The 22,215-nt window shown below is 44.8% G+C and overlaps 1 protein-coding gene across 5 annotated transcripts in view; it reads right to left on the bottom strand.

Annotated features, from left to right (window-relative positions):
• Abcc1 (ATP binding cassette subfamily C member 1) overlaps nt 1-13,548 on the bottom strand; it is a 132,633-nt gene extending 119,085 nt beyond the window's left edge. For all 5 annotated transcript variants that reach the window (XM_052759608.1, XM_052759609.1, XM_052759610.1 and 2 more), the window contains exon 1: nt 13,442-13,548. In XM_052759608.1, coding sequence (XP_052615568.1) covers nt 13,442-13,489 — 48 coding nt within the window. In that variant the 5' untranslated portion in view covers nt 13,490-13,548. The remainder of the gene's footprint in view (nt 1-13,441) is intronic.
• Nucleotides 13,549-22,215: the final 8,667 nt, after the last annotated feature.

Genomic DNA, 22,215 nt, shown 5'->3' with positions numbered 1-22,215 from the left:
GATCAGAGGACACAGCCAGCCACTAGATTAGACATAGAGGCAAGACAGTGGTGGCACAAACCCTTAATCCTATCACTTGGGGGACAGAAATTCATCTGGATCTCTGTGAGTTCAAGGCCACACTGGGAACAGAGTCAGGCAGTGGTAGCACACTCCTTTAATCCCAGCAATTGAGATCTCACCCTTTGCATGGAAAGCACACACGCCTTTAATCCCAGGAAGTGACATGGCGGGTGGAGAACGGTACATAAGGTGTGAGGAGACAGGAACTAAGCAGCAGTTCAGCTAAGACCCTCAGAGGTGAGGACTCATGGAAACAGGATCGGCTGAGAAGTCGGCAAAGTGAGGTTGTCTGTGGCTTGTTCTTTTTCTCTGATCTTTCAGCTTTTTCTCTAATATCTGGCTCTGGGTTTTCTATTAATAAGACTGTTTAGCAATTCATATTACATTGGTCCTCATTTTGTCCTCCATCTTGTCCTGGGGACGCCCACGGCTACAGGCTGTAGTGACTCCTTTCCCCCTCTCATCCATGAGAACTGTGATTTCTTGGGACATTTATGACTCAGACTTTCACTCTTTTCCTCTCCTCCATCTTGGCTGGTGACCTCATCATGATGCAGACAGCCATGTGGTTGGCAGCCATCTTTTACTAAGGTTTACTAAGGTTAAAAATACATTTAGCCCTGATGACCTCTCTATTCATTTTATTTCTTTCTAGAATAAGGAAGCAACAAGCCTCAAATATTTGGGATTGGTATGGATTTTTTGTATGATAATAGAGATGTAAAGTTATATTTGATTCAACACTGGTTTATAGTATATTCTACATGATAATAGAAATTTAGATTTATAAAGATCTAATTCAGATTAATAAAAGCTAACAGATTTACACCTAGTTCTTCTACAAAATTTAAATAAATGATGTCATATGTTTGATAAATGGGGTAGCTAATAAACAAGATATATATTCTATGATGAAGTTTCTGGTCCCCCAAGAGGGTATTTTTCTCAGAGGGTCCTTTTCTCAGAGTTGGGCTACACCCCAACTCATAAGCCCCTTTTTCCTGTTCCCATTCAGCCCTGGGATCTTTACCCTGTCACTCTTCTTTGCCTCCTCAGGAGACAGTAAGTCCTAGCCTTATGAAAGCTGCTAACGTATTGGAGACTTAGGGACTACTAGTTGACAGTCAGCCATTCATACTTAATGGACAGATAGTCCTCAAATGCTCAGAGATCTGCAGAATATGGCACTTAAAATGTTGATCAAAAAGCTTATTATATCAGACAGAGACTCCCAGATCCTAACAGTGACCCAAGGTCTCCGAAGATTACGAGGCATCATGATGTCTCCACCTGGATTATGGCAATGCTGACCTCTGGACAAGATGCCCCAATGTGACACCTGCCACCAGGACCCGGGCCAGACTGTGGACAAACAGCAGGACATCAGAGAATTTATTGAACCCCTTTTGCCTAGACAAAGTAAAGTCAGTCTTCCCTATGTCCCTCTTCCATGGGAAAAACTCCCACCTTATGGGCCTGGTGGCTGAAGTTGATGCTGTTCTGATACTTCTGCCTCCAACAATGTGGAGACCTGGGTATGGCTAACTGGGTATGGACTGGTCCCTGTCATCTTTAATAGAGTCTAAAGCTGCTTGGTCTGCACTCAGGTATGATTTATCCTTCTCAGATCTCTGATTCCATTTGATGACCAGGCTTTGCTTCAGCTGCCTTCTTAGTTCTCTATGTAAAACTCACAGGTCTCCCTCTCCTAGGGCTACTACTAGGTCTAGACACAACTTACCTTGTTACCAGATCAGATAAACTCACAGAACAGAATTCAATGTAACTTTTTACTATTGACTGCTCTCAGTATCTCCTGGAGAATTAGATAAAAGAAACAGCTTTAAGGTTTCTTTATATGAGTATAGGAAAGCTGTCTCACTTCTGTTCACTTACATATCCTTCTCAGATCTGATGTTTAGGGAAGTCTCCCTCCTCCTTCACTCACTCAACCACTTCCATTCAGTAAATTTCCTCTGGTTATAGAATTAAAGATATGTTTCATTGGGCTGAAGCCAGGAAATGCTCACACCTTTTAGCCAAAAGCCATAGCTTTTGCTATGACACCAAGATGTAAATCTGTTCCAGTTGCTTTACAGACATTTACAAGTCCCTGCACAGATCAACCCCTCCTCCAGACTTGTGCCAAGGCCAATCAACAGGGGGTCCTCCAGGTAAGCCAGCCCCTGCACCAGCTCCGAGGATGCCAACCAGGCAAATACTGACAGGTTAACTTCACCCACATGCCTACTCATAAAAACTCTGTTATCTCCTAATTCGTTGACACTTTTTGCAGGATAAATAGAGGCATTTCCACCTCCAGAGAAACAGCAGATGTGATGGCTCCTGTACTCCTGATTTGGGGTGCCATTCCCCCAAGCTTCTGAACATCACTGCTACAACCTGTCTTCTCAGCTCCTTCAAGGAACAGATGCCTGAGAGATCTCCACAATGACAGCTAACTGAATGCTTCTTCACTCACACCTCCCGCCATGTGTGACTCTCAACTTCCCCCTCCCTACTTCGCCCCTTGTCAACAGGAAGCAGTCTGGAGAATTCAGCACCCTCATTCCCCCCTACTTGTTATCCATAACTTACCTTTTTATAATAATCAAAAGGGAGGAATGTTAGTATTCTGACCCACCCCTTGGGGACCCGCCCAGCATCCTGACATTATCTTATGTAAAGTCCCCTTCAAGAAAAAACTTCTCCCCCTTCACTCTCTTTCTACCACTTCTCACCAGAGGTACCATGCACCTCTCTCTTTCTCTCTCTCTCCCTCTCTTCCCCCCTCTATAATAATAAAACTTTCCATGTAGATGTCACATCTGCCACGTGAGTAACTTTCCACTGCACCATGCCACTGTCTGCATGGTGTGCCTCACCCACGGCAGTTCACCTTGGTCCAAACCCACCAAAGCCTCTCAAACTGTTTCACAACATTAACACTTGGGAGGGGAAGGAGTTAGTTCAAGGTCATCCTTGGCTACATAAGGAGTTTGAGGGCAACCTGGGCTCTGTCTCAAAAAAAAAAAAAAAAAAAGAAAAGAAAAAGAAAAAGAAAAAAAGGGGGAGCACCATCAAGAAAACTGCGGTCTAGTTTTTAAAGACATTTTCTAGAAACCAGAAGAAAATCTACCTAACCAAAAAGGAAAAGACTTCATTGTCATCAAAAGCTGTTTCAAAGCAGAATCAAAGGTGGCTGGAAAGTGACAATCCCAGCTCAGTCTTATCTTGTAAGCTTTTAGCTAAGGTTCTGAACCACAGGTGAGACAGGGGGTGGGAGGGGGTACAAGCTTAATTTAAACACAGAGATCTGGGGCTGAGGTGATTCCATCCTCAGCACAGCACCTTCCATCTGCTCCACCAGATAGATCAAAGGTCCTGACTGTGTTGGACAAACACAGCTCCCTCCCTAGCCCGGCTGGCAGAGCACCCATCTGGGATTCTAGTCCCTTCTGCTAGGCTCCATGCTGCTGCAAGCCGCAGGAAAACGTAATAGAATTCAGCTACTATCACAAAGGCTACTACTTGGAAAAGTCAAGGACTTCTCCAAAGGTCAAGCCATGCTTTAAGAAGTCTTGGTGAAATTTTAGCTTTTGTATATATATATTAGTTGGTTCCTACAGTGATTTTCTTGTAATGCTATATGCATGCTTCTAAGAACTCTTAACAGTGTATTTATCTAAAATACCTATCAAGCATCCAAAGCCAAACAAAACAACACTTGTCTCCTAGGTCAGGCAGATAACTTTATTTCTTGTGCTATTTAGGGTGAGACCCTCCTTCCTTACAGCCTTTACTAATAGACTCCTAATTTCTTACCTAACCACTTCAGGGAATGTAGATTGAGCACATAAATTCCCTTCTTGACTAATGGATCATTAGCATTCATTTTGGTTGTAAAAGAAAGCCTGACGGGTCACTGCCTGAGGAAAATTCTTACCTGCCTTTATGGCCCCTTAAGAATTCAAGCCTGGTCACCTTGCATTGCCAGAGGATCACTATGGGTTGGGTTTATAACTGTACACCTCAGAGACTTGGGAGGATTTAGAGGTATAAGGAGACAAAGAGGAGGACAGGAGTGGAGAACTTGAGGATGCAGAACGGAGAGGGATAAGGAAGTTTTTGACCAGAGAAAACACGTGGACGAGATGGAAGATGAGGAAGAACCAGATGGGGAAGTACTAGCTAGGTAAGTACGAGATGTGAAGAACCTAGATGAGGCAGAATCAAGATGAGAGAATTAAGATAGAACTTAGAGGGAGCAGTAGATAAATATAGAGAGAAATCAGGCAAGAAAGGAGCTATGCATGAGAACAGAACTGAAGCTGTGTAGATAGGATTTTATCTCAGAGGAATAAAGTAGACGGACAAAGAGCTTGGTGTACTTAGATTCATTTCCCGAAAATAATTCTTGCCGTTTGTAGTTTCTCTCCTGAGCCCCTGAGAAGTATAATATTAAGGCTGGTCCTTTTAATATTATACAAGACCACGCATCTGTGAAAAGCTTCAGGCAGGGCTTTAAAGAGACAGTTCAACTAGTCCTATAATTCCTCTGAGCTTTTAAAGTTCAGTGATACAGAGCCAGGGATGGAGCTGAGTAGGCAAAGTGCTCACCTAGCATTTGTGAAGCCAATTTCCATCCCAACTCTGAAGAAATTGGGTCACTGATATTCCCTTTAATCCCAGCACTCAGGAAGGAGAGGCAGGATGAGAGGTTCAAGATCACCCTCTGCTACACATTAAGTTCAAAGCCAATCTGGGCTGCATGGCACTCGGTCTCAAATATGTACATAGGGGCTGGATATAGCTAAGCAGTTAAGAGCACAGGCTGCTCTTGCAGAGGACTCAGGTCCAATTCCTAGCATGACATGGCAGCTCATAACCATCTGTAACTCCAGTTCCAGAGGATCCATTGCCCTCTCTTGGCCTCTGCAGGCAGCAGACAAACATGTGATTATACTCAGACACATAAAACAAAAATAAATCTGTGTGTTTGTGTGTGTGTGTGTGTGTGTGTGTGTGTGTGTACATTATATTCTGTGCTACTGTGACCACATCATGCTCCTCAGGATCTTTGCTGTGGGATGTCTTTCTGTATGCTGTGAATATGTGTTGCTCTGATTGGTTGATAAATAAAGCTGTTTGGCCAATGGTGAGGCAGAATAAGGTTAGGCATTCAAGCTGGGGAGAAAGAGGAAGACAGGAGAGTGGGGCAGACGCTGCTAGCCGCCACCAGGAGAAGCAAGATGTAAAGCACCAGTAAGCCACAAGGCACATGGCAAAATATAGAAATGGGTTACTTCAAGATATAAGAGCTAGCTAGCAAGAAGCATGCCATGGCCATAGTTTGAAAATAATATAAGCCTCTGTATGTTTATTTGAGTCTAAGTGGCTGCAGGTCAGGCAGGACATAGAAAAACTTCCAACTACAGACCTTTGCATGAGTTTTCATTCTTTCTGGGACTTTTGTTCCATATCCTTACATAGCCAGCTCTACCACCAAGATGTTGGGAGAAAATGTCACTTGTTGTTAAGGTGGTTTATACTCACCCTCGTTCCTCCTGGTTTAGGTCTCTGTGTGGTTTATCATGATCTGGAATTGTTTGTGACATTCCTAGCACAAACCCCAGGAGGACATGGACCTGACCTGTCTTGTTTACAACTACATAGTAGATGCTTAATAAACTTAGAAGATGTTCAATTAAAAAAAAAATGGAGGTGGGTGATTGTGGAGGAACATGGGAACAAACAAGATCTTAAAAGCCACACCAAAGCTCTCTAAAGTTCAGCACTTAATCCATGCTCTCTGTAAACAGTGTCCCCAAGCAGTCACCACCCAAGAGGTCAAGGAAACTGAGGTTCTCAGGGAGTAAACTCAGAAAAAAGGCAGGGAAAAGTTTCATAAAAGTCTTCTTTATGACTCATCACTAACCCCAAGGATGAGTCCAACAGGCAAATCAAGACAGCAATAGACTCTGGACTTGGTTGCCAGCTACTTAACCTGAAGCAGTTCAAAGTGAGGGAGTAGAAAGCCAGGTGTGGTGGCACACACCTACAATCCAGCACTGAGGAGACTGAGGAAGAAGGAAGTAAAGTTCCAGGACATGCTGTCTCAGAGGGAATGAGGGCTGTGGAGCTAAGTGGGTCTAGTGCCCTCTCAGCATCCATGTAAAAGCTGAGTGCATGCATTTCTAATCCCAGGGTAGGAAAGCAGAGACAGAAAAGTAGCAGAAGCCCTATGGCCAGTAAGCTTAACTAAATGGGTAAGCTCCAGGTTCAGTGAGACCTCATCTCATAAAATGAATATCCATCTCTAGCCTCCACATATGAACAAAAAAGAATGAATGGCTGGGCATGGTAAGCACCCTTTGATCTGAGCACTCAAGAGGCAGAGGCTCTGAGTTTGAGGCCAATGAGAGCTACCCCGTGAGACCTTCTCTAAAAAGAAAGAAAGAAAAAAAACAAACAAAAGGGCTGGAGAGATGGCTCAGTGGTTAAGAGCACTGACTGCTCTTCCAGAGGTCCTGAGTTCAATTCCCAGCAACCACATGGTGGCTCACAACCATCTGTAACGAGATCTGGTGCCCTCTTCTGGCCCGCAGTCATACATGCTGTATACATAATAAATAAATAAATAAATCTTAAAAAAACAAAGAAACAAACAAACAAAGGGGTAGAGCCTCATTGCTACTCTCGATGTCAAAAACATTTTCACTGGTGACACCAAACTGTCCCCTACACACCAACAGGAAGAGTGGATGAGGGAAAACAGCTCTTGTGAAGGAAGGAAACAGACCAGGCCACTCCAAGTTCCCTCTCAGCTAACTGGAGTTTAACCTCTTTGATCTCTCATTAAGCTCCAGGGCAACTCCACATCAATTACCCAATAAGTTGCACAGCTGAAAGCCCAGGAACTCCAGGGGAAGGTAGACTTCTAGCCTAAAGTTGGTCCTCCATCTTTGTCTACATCAATGACTATGGGTTAACTCCCAACGGACATTTGGCATTGCCTGGAGGCATTTTTGGTTGTTGTAACAAGGGTAGGTATGCCCGGCAACCTGTGGGCAGAGGCCAGGGTGTTGTCAAATATCCTGAAGTACCCAGGGTGGCCCTACACCACAAAGAACAATGTGGTCCAACAGGGCTGGGGTTGAGAAAGTAGGCCCTATTTTCCCACACCTCAATGCTCCCATAAATACAGTGTCTTACCATAATATGGCATCCTCAATCAGCTAACGCCAAGGAAAAAAGGAAAAAGACAGGCACATACCTCCACCAGGGCAGATGATATCCCCAATTTCTTGTCAAGCTAGGAGAAGCTTGCTCCAGGATGTCTGGGCTCTCCTTAGGACCCCAACTTTTAAGACTTTTATAAAAGTTCAGGCCAGTTTTTACAAGCTGGTGTTTTTACTGACCATTAAGATCTGGTCATAAAAGCCAGGCCTTTCCCTAATTGGAAAATCTAGCGCCTACAGGCATATCAGATATCTGTTTCAGAATCCTAGGGTACCCAGGAGAACAACCCTCAGCCACCCCCTCCTGCTCAGGCAAATATACCTGGGACTGAGGAAGGGTCTTCATGTCGTCAGTCAGGCCAGATGGGGATGAGATGCAGCTGAGCAACTGAGCACTTGCCTATTTATTTAAGACCCTGGGTTCATTCCCCAGAAACACACACAGAAAGCATTAAGGAAAGAAACTAAGGGCTGGAGAAATGACTCAGTTAAAAGCCTATACTGCTTTTGCCAAGGATCCAAGTTCAGTTCCCATCACCTGCATCAGGCAGCTCATAATTGCCTATAACTCCAACTCCAGAGCATCCAAATGTTTGGCTTCCTCAAGCACCCACACACATGCCCATATACACAAAACAGAGACAGAGACACAGAGAAAATTAAAAATCAGCATGGTGCAACATACCTTTAATCTCAATATTCTACCCCCTCCAAAAAATTATCTATCTATATAAATATAGATATGTAATTAAAAAAAAAAAAGCCAGGTGGCAATAGCACACATTTTTAATTCCAGCACTCGGAAGGCAGAGGCAGGCAGAACACATTTTTAATTCCAACACTCAGAAGGCAGAGACAGACAGATCTCTGAGTTCTAGGCCAGCATGGTCTACAGATTGAGTTCCAGGACAGCCAAGGCTACAGAGAAATCCTGTCTAGAAAAACCAAAAAACTTAATTAACTAATTAATTAATCCCAGTAGCCTGGAGGCAAAGGCAGGCCCATCTCTGTGTATTTGAGGCCAGCCTGGTCTATATAGTGAGTTCTAGGCCAGCCAGAGTTATATTGTAAGGCTGTGCTTTGATGATGATGTTCATGTTGTTGATGATGTTGATGATGATGATGATGATGATGAATCTTTTTTTAAAAATCTAAAGGCCAGGCTTGGTGGCACACATCTAATCCCAGCACTTGGGAGGCTGAGGCAAGATGATCAAGAGTTTAAAGCAAGCCTAGACTACTCAGTAAGATCCAAGTCAACCTTTGCCCCTGCCAGACCTTGTCCCAAACAAACAAAACTTAATAACCTACTAAGTCAGGTAAGCCCCAGTTCAGCCACCTTAAGGTTGGGCTATGAAGCAATAGATCTCAATTCAAATACTAACAGACAGATGCCACATGGACTCTACCCAGAAAGAGTGCCAACCAGATGTGAGAAAGTACAAGCAGAGACAATGGACACTTGGCCTTCCAAGAGAGCAGCTGTAAGGAGGAATGGGTTCTACAGGCCTGTTTTCCAGGAGCAGCTACAGTGAGGCCCAGTGCTGTCCAATATTTTTTAAGAAAAGCCAGAAAGCCAGGATTTATGCAAAATCCTCCAGTAATTAAATATCAGGAATGACAGCGTTCACATAATTATGGTTATGGTACATGCCTGTAGTCCCAGCACTTGGGAGGCTCAGGCAAGAGAATCAGGAGTTCGGGGGCATCCTCAGCTACATTGCAAGTTTGAGGCCAGCCTTGGTTATATAAGTGTAATAAAAAATAAAATATTAAAGATTAAGTAAATAAACAAAGTCAAGCCAGTCTAGAGGTAGGCTACATCTAAAACCCAATTCAGAACATGTGTCTCAGTCATACACACTCAAACTCTGAAACCAGGTCTACTGGCACCAGCCTATAACCCCAGCACTTAAGAGGCTGAGGCAAGAGGATAGTAAGTTTCAGGCTAGCCTGAGCTACAAAGCAAGATTCTGTCTCAAAAATAAAACAACAAAAAGTCAGACATGGTAGCATATACCTTCAATCCCAATACTTAGGAGGTAGAGGCAGGTGGCCTATGAGTTTGAAGCTAGCTTGGTCTACACATCAAGTTCCAGATCATCATTATATAGGAGATTCTGTCTATAAATAAATAAATACATTTTATTTAGTTTTATTTATTTGTTCAAATGGATGAGCCTACTGGATGCAAGGCACCGGGCCCAGGGGAAAACAGATGAACATGACCTCACTGGACTATTGCAAGACAAAATACAAAACACAGAATAACATTTTATCCTGAATGTCTCAGAGAGAGACTTCAAGGAAACTTGAAAGCTATTCTAGGGTTTTAGGTCATTTATTCATTCAACAAGTAATTCCTGAGCACCAGATGCTGTCTTAGATACTACGACTGGAGTCACATACACAGCAAAGAAGTAAATAAACTCTTAGATGTATGAGAACAAGAGCTATGAGGTGGGAGCAGAAAACTGGATGTACGAGAAGTGGCAGGGGTCAGGGAAAAGATGCTTGAGGAATCCCTGTGCCTGGAGAGAAGAGAGTAACCAAGAAAGCAGATCAGCAGAGAGAGCGAGCAGGGCCAGATGCTCCAGAGCTGGTTGAACACAATGACTGGGGAGCCACTGAAGGGTGCTGAGCAGAGGAAAGGTAGGATCTGGTCTGTGTCTGTCTGTCTCCTCCCCCCACCCCCCAGGAAGCCATTGAAGGGTGCTGAGCAGAGGAAAGGCAGGGTTTGGTCTGCCCCCCCCCCCTTCTTTCTCACTATGGTGGGTTTTTTGTTTGTTTTGTTTTATTTTATTTTTTTCCAAGACAGGGTTTCTTTGTGTAACAGTCCGTCCTGGCTTTCCTGGAACTTGCTTTGTAGACCAGGCTGGCCTCAAACTCAGAGAGATCTGCCTGCCTCTGCCTTCTGAGTGCTGGGTCTGGTGTGTCTTAATAGGATTCCTCTGGGCTGGAATTGGAGTTCAGCAGAGAAGAGTGTACCTAGCAGTTGCCAGGCCCTGATTCTATCCCCAGCATCACAAAAGAATAAAAATCAAAACCATGTTCTCTGGCTGCTGGACTGATACTAGACTGCAGGGATCAAGGAGAGGGCAGAGAAAGAGTGACAGGAAGCTGGGTGTGGTGGTACAGGACTGTTATTCCAGTTACTGGGGAAGTTCAGGCAGGAGGATCACAAGTTCAGTACCCACGTGGGCTACAGAGTTTAAGGACAGCCTGGGTAGTTTAGTGAGATTCTTGTCTCAAAATAAAAAGCAAAAGAGGACTGGGGGTGCCAGCAGCTCAGTGTATTAAGACCCTAGGTTCAGTCCCCAGCCCTACAAAAACAAACAGTGAGCCGGGCGGTGGTGGCGCACGCCTTTAATCCCAGCACTCGGGAGGCAGAGCCAGGCGGATCTCTGTGAGTTCGAGGCCAGCCTGGGCTACCAAGTGAGTTCCAGGAAAAGGCGCAAAGCTACACTGAGAAACCCTGTCTCGAAAAACCAAAAAAAAAAAAAAAAAAAAAAAACAGTGTTCAAAAGCAGTAACAAGTCAGTAGATGGCACCTCAGGCCCCAGGAGGCAGCCCTGACAAGTTTGGATACATTCTGCAAGAACAGGCAGATAGACAGAAGGAGGGAACAAGAATCAAGGACACCACAGGTTTTGGCCACCAAGAGAAAGGACCACCTTCCCTGAACAGAGCAGCAAAGGTGTCCCAGCTCCTCTCAGGATACAGTAACATAGGCATGTCCCTGAGCCCCCCCTCCCCAGGTGTTCTGTGAACATCCTCCAAGTCAAGTTAACAAACAGAAGAGGCTCTGTCACCTACCACCATGCTCTCAAGGTGAAGCACCTCCAAGAGTGAAAGGAGTCCAGCAAGCTCCAGGAAAGACACACACAAAGACACACACACACACACACACACACACACACACACACACACACACACACACACGACTCTGGTCTCAGCCACAGAGGCAGTTGCCATTTGCTATGTACTCCATTATTACACATGGGGAAACTGAGGTACACAGAAAAAAAGTAACCCATCTTAGCTGCAGAACCAGTGTTTAACACAATGATAGTTTGTGTGAGGCCCTAGGTTCAATCTCAGAGAGTGTGGGTGCCTGCCTATCATGAGGTAAGTCTGTGCTGACTGCAACACTTAGCTTTGGAAGACCCAAGCCACCTGCTTCAGTTTGCTGTCCTTTGAGGAACGGTCTCACTCTAAACCAAGCTGCCCTGAAACTCTTAATCCCTCTGCCTCAGCTTCCCAAGTGCTGCAATTGCAGGTATGTGCCTCTACCAGGCTAACCAACTCACTCTGTATTGTGTTTGGATTCTCTAGCTACAGGGAAGTTCTTGCTTGCCAACTGCCCTCTCACTCATTCTGGTTCCAGGACTCCAGAAACAGGGCGTCCAGCAAGCCTAGACCAGTGGGAGGAGGGGCATAGGAAGTCTCCAAGATGAAAAGTGAGGGAGGATGGGAACCTGCCTAAGGTGAAGCACAGTTTATCTATCTTAATTTTCTGTGGCAAAAAGTCCCTAGAAAGAGAGAACATAAAACTGGGTTTCTTGGGTAGCCTTCTGATCTGATTAGAAGATAGAGAACACCCCAAACACGTTTTAGTCATCACTGCCCAGCAATAAAATACATCCTAGTATGGGCTAGCAAGATGCTTGCTGCCTAAAGACCTGAGTTCAATCTTCAGACCCCACATGGTGGAAGGAGAGAACCACCCCCGCCTCAGGTTTCTGACTAACACATGTGTGACATGGTATGCATGCCTTCATACATACATTATATATAATATATATTATACATAAAGTATGTGTGTATGTATATGTATGTATATGCAAAATATACACATTGGTAGAAAATCTAATGTCTAGTCAACCCACTTTCGCCCACCACAAGAGAAGAAAATAAACCAGGAAATACACCAGCATCCAAGTAACACTGAGCCAGATTCCAGCGGGTCCTTGCAGAATAATTCTGTTCTCTCCACACACGGCACAAGGGTAAAAAACACACAGGTGTTCCTCTGTGGCAAACAGGCACCAATCTCTTGCAGACGCCTGAATGCTAATCACTAGCATTGTTTTCAGCCCTGGAGAAACCTCCAGCTTTGTGGCTTTAAAATGGGAGTCATATTTAAGTGTGGTAAGTTTCTCGACCAAAAATGGCACCCTTCCTCACCCAAAACACTAAAGTCTGCCAGTGGGCCTTCGTAGGTCACCACTCCTATCAGGGAGGTACCCCAAAACAGAACAAGAAAATACTTATGGGCGCTAATCAGTGACTAAGAAACGGGTGTTTTTCCTGTTTCTCAAACAGAAAGAAAAGTCATTGTGTCCAGGCTGCCCTATTGCATTCACTAAATAATCAGGACAGCATGATACAGGAGTGTTCTGGAACAATGGGCAAATCGCATTACGGGGACATGAAATCCAGAAGCACTGGGGATTAGAGCAGTCAGCCAGGGAACCCAGCCTAGGATCATTTCAGAAGAAAGCTACCTGGAGAGGACCTGAAGTCCCCGGAATATCCCCAGAGCCTCACAAGGTGGAAGGCACTCTACCAGGGTCCCAGGCATCTTCCACTGTACCCCAAACCCGCAAAGTGGGGTAGAAGGGACTCCTACCCTTCTCTTGGCTTATCCTTCCTGTTTCCTTAAACTTTCCTGGTAGCATTTAGGCAGAAAGGAAGGAAAAGATGAGAAAAACATGATACCAGAGAATAGGGAGGTAAAACAAAACGTTGGGGGATCCCCCAAACAAGGGGTGGGAAGTCCCTTTCTAGAGCTCGCCGGGTGTTCAGAGATGAGGTGTGTGCTGAGAATGGGGATTCTATCCCCACAAAGGACGGAAAACCCCCACTTTGCTGCCTCCAGATCAAGCGTCCCCTCACAGGGCAGAAACCCAAAGCACAGAGGCCCCTCCCCGCACACGCCCAGCTCTCCCGGAACCGGGTCCCCAGAGTCTGGCCGCGGGGGCTGCTCCCGGGCCCGGGTGGCGGGTCCCCACGTCTGCAGAGCGGGGCTTGGGCTAGGGAGCAGCTGGGCCCGCGCGTCCCAGAGTCCCCCGCGCCCCCCGCGTCCCCGGAACCTTCCCGACCACCCCTCGCCGCACCCGCGGCCCACCACCTACCCAAAGCGGGTCGGAGCCATCAGCGCTGCAGAAGCTGCGCAGCGCCATGCGGGCGGCCGGCTGAGCGAGGAGCCGCAGCGTCGCGCGGTTGGCTCGCGTCACCGGGATGCAGCCCCGCCCCGCCCCGCGCCGCCCCGCCCCGCTCCGCGCGTGGGAGCAAGCGAGGCCACTCGGTGTCCCGGGCTGGGCCTGTAGGCCGCGTCTGCAGCTCCCACCCCCTGCCGGTTCCTAACGCCGACAGGGCCGTGAGGAACCCGGCAATGGGCCCTCCACGCCCTGGCTTCGTCCTAGGCGGTCCTAACTGTACAGTCTTTCCCTGCTGCGGGATTTGGAGCTATTTCCTCGACAGTCAACTGGCTTGCAGCTGGCGGGGTAATGATGTGCGCTCCCAAGAAAGGAAAGGGAATAGGGAAACTGAGACTAAGAGAGGTGAGGAAACTCGCTCAGGGCCACTCAATGAGCAGAAGTGGAGTTCGTTCGAATCAGGAGCCTTATGATTCCATCCTAAACACTGAGATCTCTATCCTAAACACCTGTTGCCACCCCTCCTCCCATGGTCTGCAAAGCACCCTGGGAATTTCTCCGCTCTGAGTGCCGCCAGGAAATAAGTCCTTTCCTTGTTGCTTGGTAGGGATTTGGGGACAGGATCTCATATAACTAAGTTTGGCCTCTAATGCACTATGCAGGTAAAGATGACCTTGAACTTCTGATCCTCATGCCTCCCCCCCCCCCCACACACACACACACACACTTTTTTTGAGACAGGGTTTCTCTGTGTAGCCCCTGGCTGCCCTGGAACTCGATTTGTAAACTAGGCTGGCCTTGAACTCAGCGATCCACCTGCCTCTGCCTCTCAAGTGCTGTGATTAAAGGCATACACCACCAACGCTGGGCCATGCCTCAGCTTCTTGATAACCTAGCCAACTGGGTTAATGTGGTGCTGAGAATAGAACCCAGGGCTTCATCCATGCTAGGCAAGCACTCTACCAACTGAGCTATGCCACTCCAGCCCCTCGAAAATATTTTAATTAAAAAATAATAATAAAGGTAAATGAGGAGGATAAGCATAATTTATGAGGATCGACCAGAAGCCAGAGAATGTGTTAGGTAATGGAAGCAGAGCCTACACCTACCCCATGAAGTAGGCCTGGCAACAACCCAGTTATTGATCTTCATCTCAGAAGCAAGGACACTGAAGTCTAGACACCTAAGACTACTTAACAAGGTTGCAGAGCAACTCAAGGCTTCATGCTTAACAATATACACACATTAACCTAAAACTCATGCATTAACCCATAAAGTATATAGTATTATTCTTCCTCTTTTTCAGATTAGAGACCAAAACAGAAAGCAGAAGCAACTTGTCAAAGATCATTTACATGGTCAATGACTGAACCCAGCTTTGTAACAAGGCAGCCCTACTGGAAGTCGGGGGAGAGAATAAATTAATAATACTCACCACTGTATGATACTACCTCAATACTGCTTAAGATATAGAAACTGAAGAGCTGGACTCCAGCAATGCCTCCCCTCTCTCCTCCTCTTCTTAGGTGTCCACCTGATGCACAGTCCCCATTAGCATGTGCACAAACAGCTACAGCAAATAAAACAAAGAACAGAGCATGAGACCCCCCACATACACAAAGTTCTTAATGAGGGAAGAAGGAAGGACACAGGATTTTTCTGTGATTCTTTGATGGTCCAGGTCCTGCTCAATACAAGTGAGCATTTGTTTGTTATTGTTATAGTAACATTACTTAATTATTTCTATGTGTGTATGTGTGTGGGTATGCATGTAAATATCTACTTGTGGCGGTCAGAGAACAGCCTACGAGAGTTGTTTCTCTTGGAATCCCCAGGGCTCAAAGGATCTAACTCAGATCATCAGGCTTGGCAGTAAGTGCCTTTGCCTGTAGAGCCATCTCTATGAGTGAGTTTTTAAAGGACAATTACTTTCAGGTGGCAATGCTCAATTCACTGTTACCCATATTTACTGAGCATCTGCTGTATACTAGGGATCATGCTAGGGCATGTTCAAATCTGATAGACCTTAGAGTGGAGCTGCATTGTCAAGTTTTAATGGTAAGGCAGCAGATATTACCCACATAATTTCATAATAGAAAGTGTGTTTACAACTGTTGCAAAATCCAGGAAGGAAGGGGCATAAAGAGGGTCTAAAGTCAAAAAGACTTTCTGGAAAACAGCTTTTGAGCTAAACACAAACAGAGTTGAGATTCCAGCGTGGACTGTGTCCTGAGCTGAAGAAAGCCTATAAGAAAACCATGAAGCAGCCAAGACTGGTTTTGTGTGCCCATGATCTCATTATTTGGGAGGCTGAGGAAGGAAGATCTTGAGTTTTAGCTTGTAAGTACTGATGCACAAGCATGAGAACCTGGGTTCTGATCTCCTGCATCCATGTCAAAAGCACCCATGTGTTAAAAAAAAAAAACCCACATGGTGTACACACCAGGGCACATCTGCAACCCTAATTCTGCAAAGATGGAGACAGGCAGATCCCTAGAGCTTACCACCCAGCCAGCCAACTTAGTTGTGAAGTCCAGTGAGAATGCTGTATCAAAAATAAAGTGGAGAAAGCCAGTAAGATGGCTCATCCAGCAAAGGCATTGGCATGCAGACCTGACAACCTGAGTTCAATGCCCCACAAGGTAGCAGAAGAGAACTGACTCCTGAGGATCTTCTCTGACTGCCACAAATGCTCCATGTCACACCATCACCTTCTCTCACAAATACACACAAAATAAATTTAACTTAATTTGAAAAATAAGGTGGAAGTTTGGGCAGGGTGGCACACACCCTTCACCCCAGGACTCAGAAGGCAAAGAGCAGGCAGATCTCTGTAAGTTCTGGGCCAGCCAGGGCTACATAGTAAGACAGACTCTAAATGAATGAATGAATGAATGAATGAATAAATAAATAAATAAATAAATAAATAAATAAGATGGACAGCAACTGAGTCTTGGAGACATGTGCACATGCACCTCCCCTCACAGACACACACACACACACACACACACACACAAGAAAATGAACAGAAAGAAAGACCTTAGAGGAACAGCTTGGGAATAGGATGGAGAGAGGGAAGCAGGTGGGACACATATGGCCTAGGTTGGAGTTACCAGGACCCAAGCATGCAGGATTATACTAGCCAAGGGAGAGACTGGGAAGAGCCACCAATGGAATTTAGGTAGGGCACAAGTATGATTTCTTTCCATTCTTAGCCTCTTTACTCACTTTTTCTTTCAACAAATCTTTGATCCTTTTCACTAGGCAAGCCTGTGACAGGATGCTGACATGAGTCACAGGGGATTTACACGCAGGTTCTTGGAAGAGGGTTTGGTGGTGTCTACTGAGCTTAGCATCTCAACAGCAGTTCTATACAAGAGAAACACTGATTCTGTCTATCCATGACCTCTACTAAAAGGCTTGTACCACAGTGTGGACTTGGACCACAGTGGGACTTCAGAAGGCAGGTACAAACCAGCATCTGATCATTTCTGTTTATCTAATGTTCAAGAATAGGGAAAACTGGGACTGGAGATATGGTTCAGTAGGTATAGCACTTGCTGCCAGGCCTAACAACTTGAGTTCTATCTCTGTAACCTACATAAAAATGGGTAGAGAGAGGGCTGGAGAGATGGCTCAGTGGATAAGAGCACTGACTGCTCTTCCAGAGGACCCAGGTTCAATTCCCAGCACCCACATGGCAGCTCATACCTGTGTGTAACTCCAGGATCCAACCCCCTCACACAGAAATACATTCAGGCAAACCACCAATGTATACAAAATAAAAATAAATAAATTTTTTTAAAAATTGGGTGGAGAGAACAGACTCTCTAAAATTGTTCTATGAAACTCCACATGTGTAATGTTCCATATGTGCCCACACACATATATTATACACATACAAAAATAAATATCTTTTTAAGAATAGTAAAAAGTGCCGGGCAGTGGTGGTACACACCTTTAATCCCAGCACTTAGGAGGCAGCGGTAGGCAGATCTGTGTGAGTTTGAGGCCAGTCTGGTCTACAGAGTGAGTTCCAGGACAGACTCCAAAGATACACAGAAAAACCCTGTCTCAAAACAAAAAAAAAGAAAGAAAAGAAAAGAAAAAAAATCAGGCCTGATAGCTCAGGCCTGTCATCTCAGTTACCCTGGAGATAGGAAGACCAAGGCTTACCTGGGGTAGTTCAAGGCCAACCAGGGCAACTTAGCAAGCTGGGACCCTGTTTCAAAAAGAAGAGAGTAAAACTGTAGCTCTGTGGTGGAGCATGTGCTGGCTCCAGGTGTATATAAGGCCTGGGCTTGGCCCTCAGTATTGAAAACTAAAAAGAGGCAAAATTAATATACAAGCTGGATTTCATGGCAGACACCTGCAATCCTTCCACTCAGGAAAGCAGAGGCAAGAGGATGCATGCAAGTTTGAGGCCAACCTGGTCCATATAGTGAATTGTAGATCAACTAGGGTAGAAGTGAGCAAGAACCTGCCAGAGAGCAGGGAATGACCTGTAGGTTGAGCAGGCTGATAGCAGTGTGTTCTTATTTATATGGGTATCCACCTATGTGTTTTTAAATGCATTGAGCTTACTTTAATGTATAAAACTTATACTATGATTTTAAAATTACCCAGATGTGATGGTACATACATGTAAACCCAGCATTTGGAGAGAAGAGACTGGAGGATTAAAAGTTTGAGACCAGCCTATATAGAAAACTCAAGGCCAACCTAGGCTACACTGCCAGATCCTTGGTTTGTTTTTTGAGGGGTGATCTCATGTAACCCAGACTTGCCTCAAATTTGCTATGTTCCTGAGGATTACCTTAAACTCACAATTCTCTACCACCCAGATGCTTAGATCACAAGTGTGTGCCAACTGGATAACGTAATAATTAAGATCAAACTCAGGGCTTCATGAATGCTAGGCGAGCTACATCCCCAGCCTGTAGAGGTCAAGAGACTTGCCCTCAGCCCCCACCCAGGGTTTCTTAAGAGAAACGCTTCCAGGAGCGAGGGAAAAAGAAGATTTCTATAATAATTTCACACACCTAGTCAAATGCTCTTCATTCTATGTTCTCTTTATTGTGCTCCTTATTCTTCTATCTTTTTTCTTCTCTTCATCTTTATTATTCTACCAATTACAAATATATCTCCATTCATTAGCAACTTATTAGTAAAAACTACAAAGCAAACTCTCAGGGACAAGCATTCTGATAAGAGTCACACTTGGCAAAGACTTGGTCAGCTTAAGTTCTGGCTATCTCTTAAAGAGATAGTTACAAGGTTTACAAAGGGAAGAGACTGAACCAATAAGAGATTTAAGTAAGAGGCAAAGAATATGTGTACTATTATATGTGATTAATAATATCTTGACATGTTTAATTAGTTAATAGCCTTTTTCTGTTAATCACCTGAATCTTGGGACCTAAACATAGTCTACTAAGCTTAAAATCTTGCATTCAAAACTGGTGTAGAAATAAATACAAAGTGTTCATTGTCTTTTGAATCAGAGTGGGGAAGTGCCGATGGAGAAAGCTTAGGGCAACATAGGTGCTATTGATCTCTTGAAGGACTAAGATATAATAAGGCTAAATACCTGCAGTATCACTTCTGGATCACTATAATTCTTTTGAAGGGTTTTGATCCAACAAGACCAGGCACCTGCAATTCCACTCTGTGAAAGTTCCACAAGGACACTTCGTTTGGCCAATTTGCCTTGTCAGTGGCTAAGGATGGAGAACAAGACCTCTAAGTGCCTACAGTCCACATGGAACAATAGCTCTAGTTATGAAGCATATTTAGTATGTTACTATTCATCAAAATTACACATTTAATCAAGAAGTTATCTTCCTGACCACCCACAAATATGTTTGCCCATAAGATTGAGATATAATCATGAGATTACATGTACACATTATATGAAAATGCATGGTAAATGGGGAGATATCATAGCTGTTATTACACAAGAAACTGCAGATGGGAGCAATAGCTTTCAGAGTCAGTGGCCTGCAAGCCTTGCTTGACAGTGTGTCCCATCAGAGAATGATTCCTCTGGTGAGTTGACATCTGAATTATCAATTGCTGTAAGTTGCTGAGAGAGAGAGAGAGAGAGAGAGAGAGAGAGAGAGAGAGAGAGAGAGAGAGAGAGAGAGAGAGAAACAAGTAAGTCTCCATGTCCCAGGAAAGCAGAGGTTCCTGTGACCTACTCAGCCAAACTGCAACCTTCAGGTTTCTTTTGTTAAGATTTATTTATTTTTATTTGAAGTACATGTTTGCCCGAATGTATGTATTGAATGTATGTATTTGCACCACATGCTTGCAGTGCCCTCCGAGGCTAGAAGAGGAGGTCAGATCCCCTGGACTGGAGTTACAGACAGTTGTGAACTGCCTGTCATATGGGTGGCTAGGAACTGAACCCAGATCCTCTGTAAAAACAGCAAGTGATCTTAAGCTCTTAACCATCTCTCCAGCCCATCCATTTGTGTTTGGGGAGCTGAGAGGGGAGGACACCTGACATGAGTGCTCAGAGCCAAACTCAGGTCTCCAAGATAAAACAGTGAGTGCTTGTAACCCTTTAGACATCTGCCTATTGTGGAGACATTGTTTGTCACTATGGGAGAATACACATAGGGTAGAACCCAGTTTTAAGCTGCTGCCATCTCTCACCTAGATCCCTTGCACCTGTCTTATCTTAAAACCCAGTTTCCCATCTGTCCCCACAGCAATGAGAGTCCCAGCAACCAAAGGGGTCCTACTAATGTAAGAATGCCACACTCTGCATTGGCTCCAGAGACTTCCTGTCATATTTGGGGTGAAAAAAAATCCTCATAGTTAGGGAGACACCCAAAAGGAGCAAAAGCAGGGATATGACACAGACAGGTATATGCAAAGCTTGAATCACATGTTTACCAAGAGCAAAGGGAAAGCAGCCAGAGTCCATAGATTGTGAATAGGTGACAAAATGTAGCATCTCTGTCCAGTGGAATGTTCTCCACCTCACAAAGGAAATGTACTGCATGGATAAATCTTGAGGGTGTTGTGACAATCAAAATAAGCCCACCAGAGAACAGAGTTCCCTATGTCCCTCCTACTGTTAGTTTGGCAGACTGCATTTGTGCATTTTAAGATGTTTGTTTCATCATTCCCAGTTTCTATCCTTATGTGTACTCTCCCATGGTGACAACCAACAATGTCTCCACAACAAAGCAGGAGAAACGGCTCAGGGATTAGGAGCACTTGTTCTATCATGAGGACCTGAGTTTGGCTTCCAGCACCCATGTCAGGTGGCTCACCTGTAACCTCAAGCTCCAAGGGATCCAGCACCCTTTCCTGTTCTCCCCAGGCACCTGTACTCACATACACAAACACTCACACAGATACATAATAAAATGTTTTAAATGACTCTACAATGTACTGGGAGATCAAACTCAAACTTGTTGAGACTCACTGATGGAGATTTTAGGCCAGGGAGTAATATGATTGGATTGATTGATTAATTGATTGATTGATTGATTGATTGATTGACAGGGTCTCAGTTTGAGACTGATCTAGAATTTGCTATATAGTTTAGGCTGGCTTTAAAATCTTAGTCCTCTTGCCTTAGCCTCCCTAGTCCTGGGAATATAGGCACGCCTCACTATACAGGATTTGGATTCACATTTTTTAAATGGTCATTCCCTGTCCTCTCCTGGGATCAACTTGTATCCCTACCCAGTGTGCTGCATTCATTTGAATGTAGTGATTGGACGAAGCTTGAGCATGTCAACCTATCACACAATCTGAAAGACACAGAGTAATTTGAACTGAGAATTTAGGGAAAGACAATCTCGATGAGGCCTCCCCACCACACCCAGACTAGAAGTCTGACAAGAAACACATGTTGGAAAGGCAGTAGCCATCTTGGTGCCTCAAACTGGGACCAACTCCAAGCAAGCAGAATCCAGAAGGTAGAAAGGGAGCCATTATTCTGGTGGTTTCATTTGCTTTCTAGATACAGCCTTATTTTTGTTAAGTTTTATGTGCAGGAGTCTCACATTCAGCTTTCCTGAGCCAGTTTGCCCAAAGAAGCCAAAGTGCCTAACACATTTGGGGCTGGGCCTTCATTTCTCCTTGAAGCTTTGCTCTGCTTAGCCAGCACCTGCTTAGCCAACATCCTCACCTTTGACTCCTGCCAAACTAGCCCCACCTCTTCTATCCTGCTAAAGACCTCCATAGTCACTATTCATAGTTCCTTTCATATAGCCCCAAAGACCAGCTATAAACAAACAAATAAACTGATGAAAAAGCTGGGGATGCAGCTCAGTTGGTAGAGTGCTCGCCTGGCACACACAGAGCTCTGGGCTTGATCTCCTGCACAACATAAATAGGACACAGTAGACTCCACTAGCCTAGGCTACATGTAGTGATAGAAAGGACCAGATAGTCAAGAGCTTTTAAGCTAAGGAGAATGAAACAATTCTGCAGAAAAATTACATTGTTGTAACTTTCTAGGGTGCTGTCCTATTTATTGGATATTTTAATTAGTGCTTAATAATTCTACACAGTTGTGGAGCACAGTGTGTGATCATTTGAAGTATCCAAGTCCTCTACTTATTAAGAAAGAGTTGTCACCTGAGTGTACTGTAGAATGCTGGACCACACTCTCCTGTTTAACTCTTCTGCTGCTGTTCTCTAACCTCCTTACCACCTCTTTCCTCCTCATCCTTTGAGGCCTCTGTAACTCTTCCTCTGCTCTCTACTTCTCTTTCTTTTTTTGT

This window comes from Peromyscus californicus, unplaced genomic scaffold (genome assembly GCF_007827085.1).
Source record: "Peromyscus californicus insignis strain IS unplaced genomic scaffold, ASM782708v3 Scaffold_3__1_contigs__length_106647218, whole genome shotgun sequence".
Lineage (NCBI taxonomy): Eukaryota > Metazoa > Chordata > Mammalia > Rodentia > Cricetidae > Peromyscus > Peromyscus californicus.
Note: the sequence above shows the minus strand (reverse complement) of the source record. Positions and strands in the feature narration are given on the sequence as shown.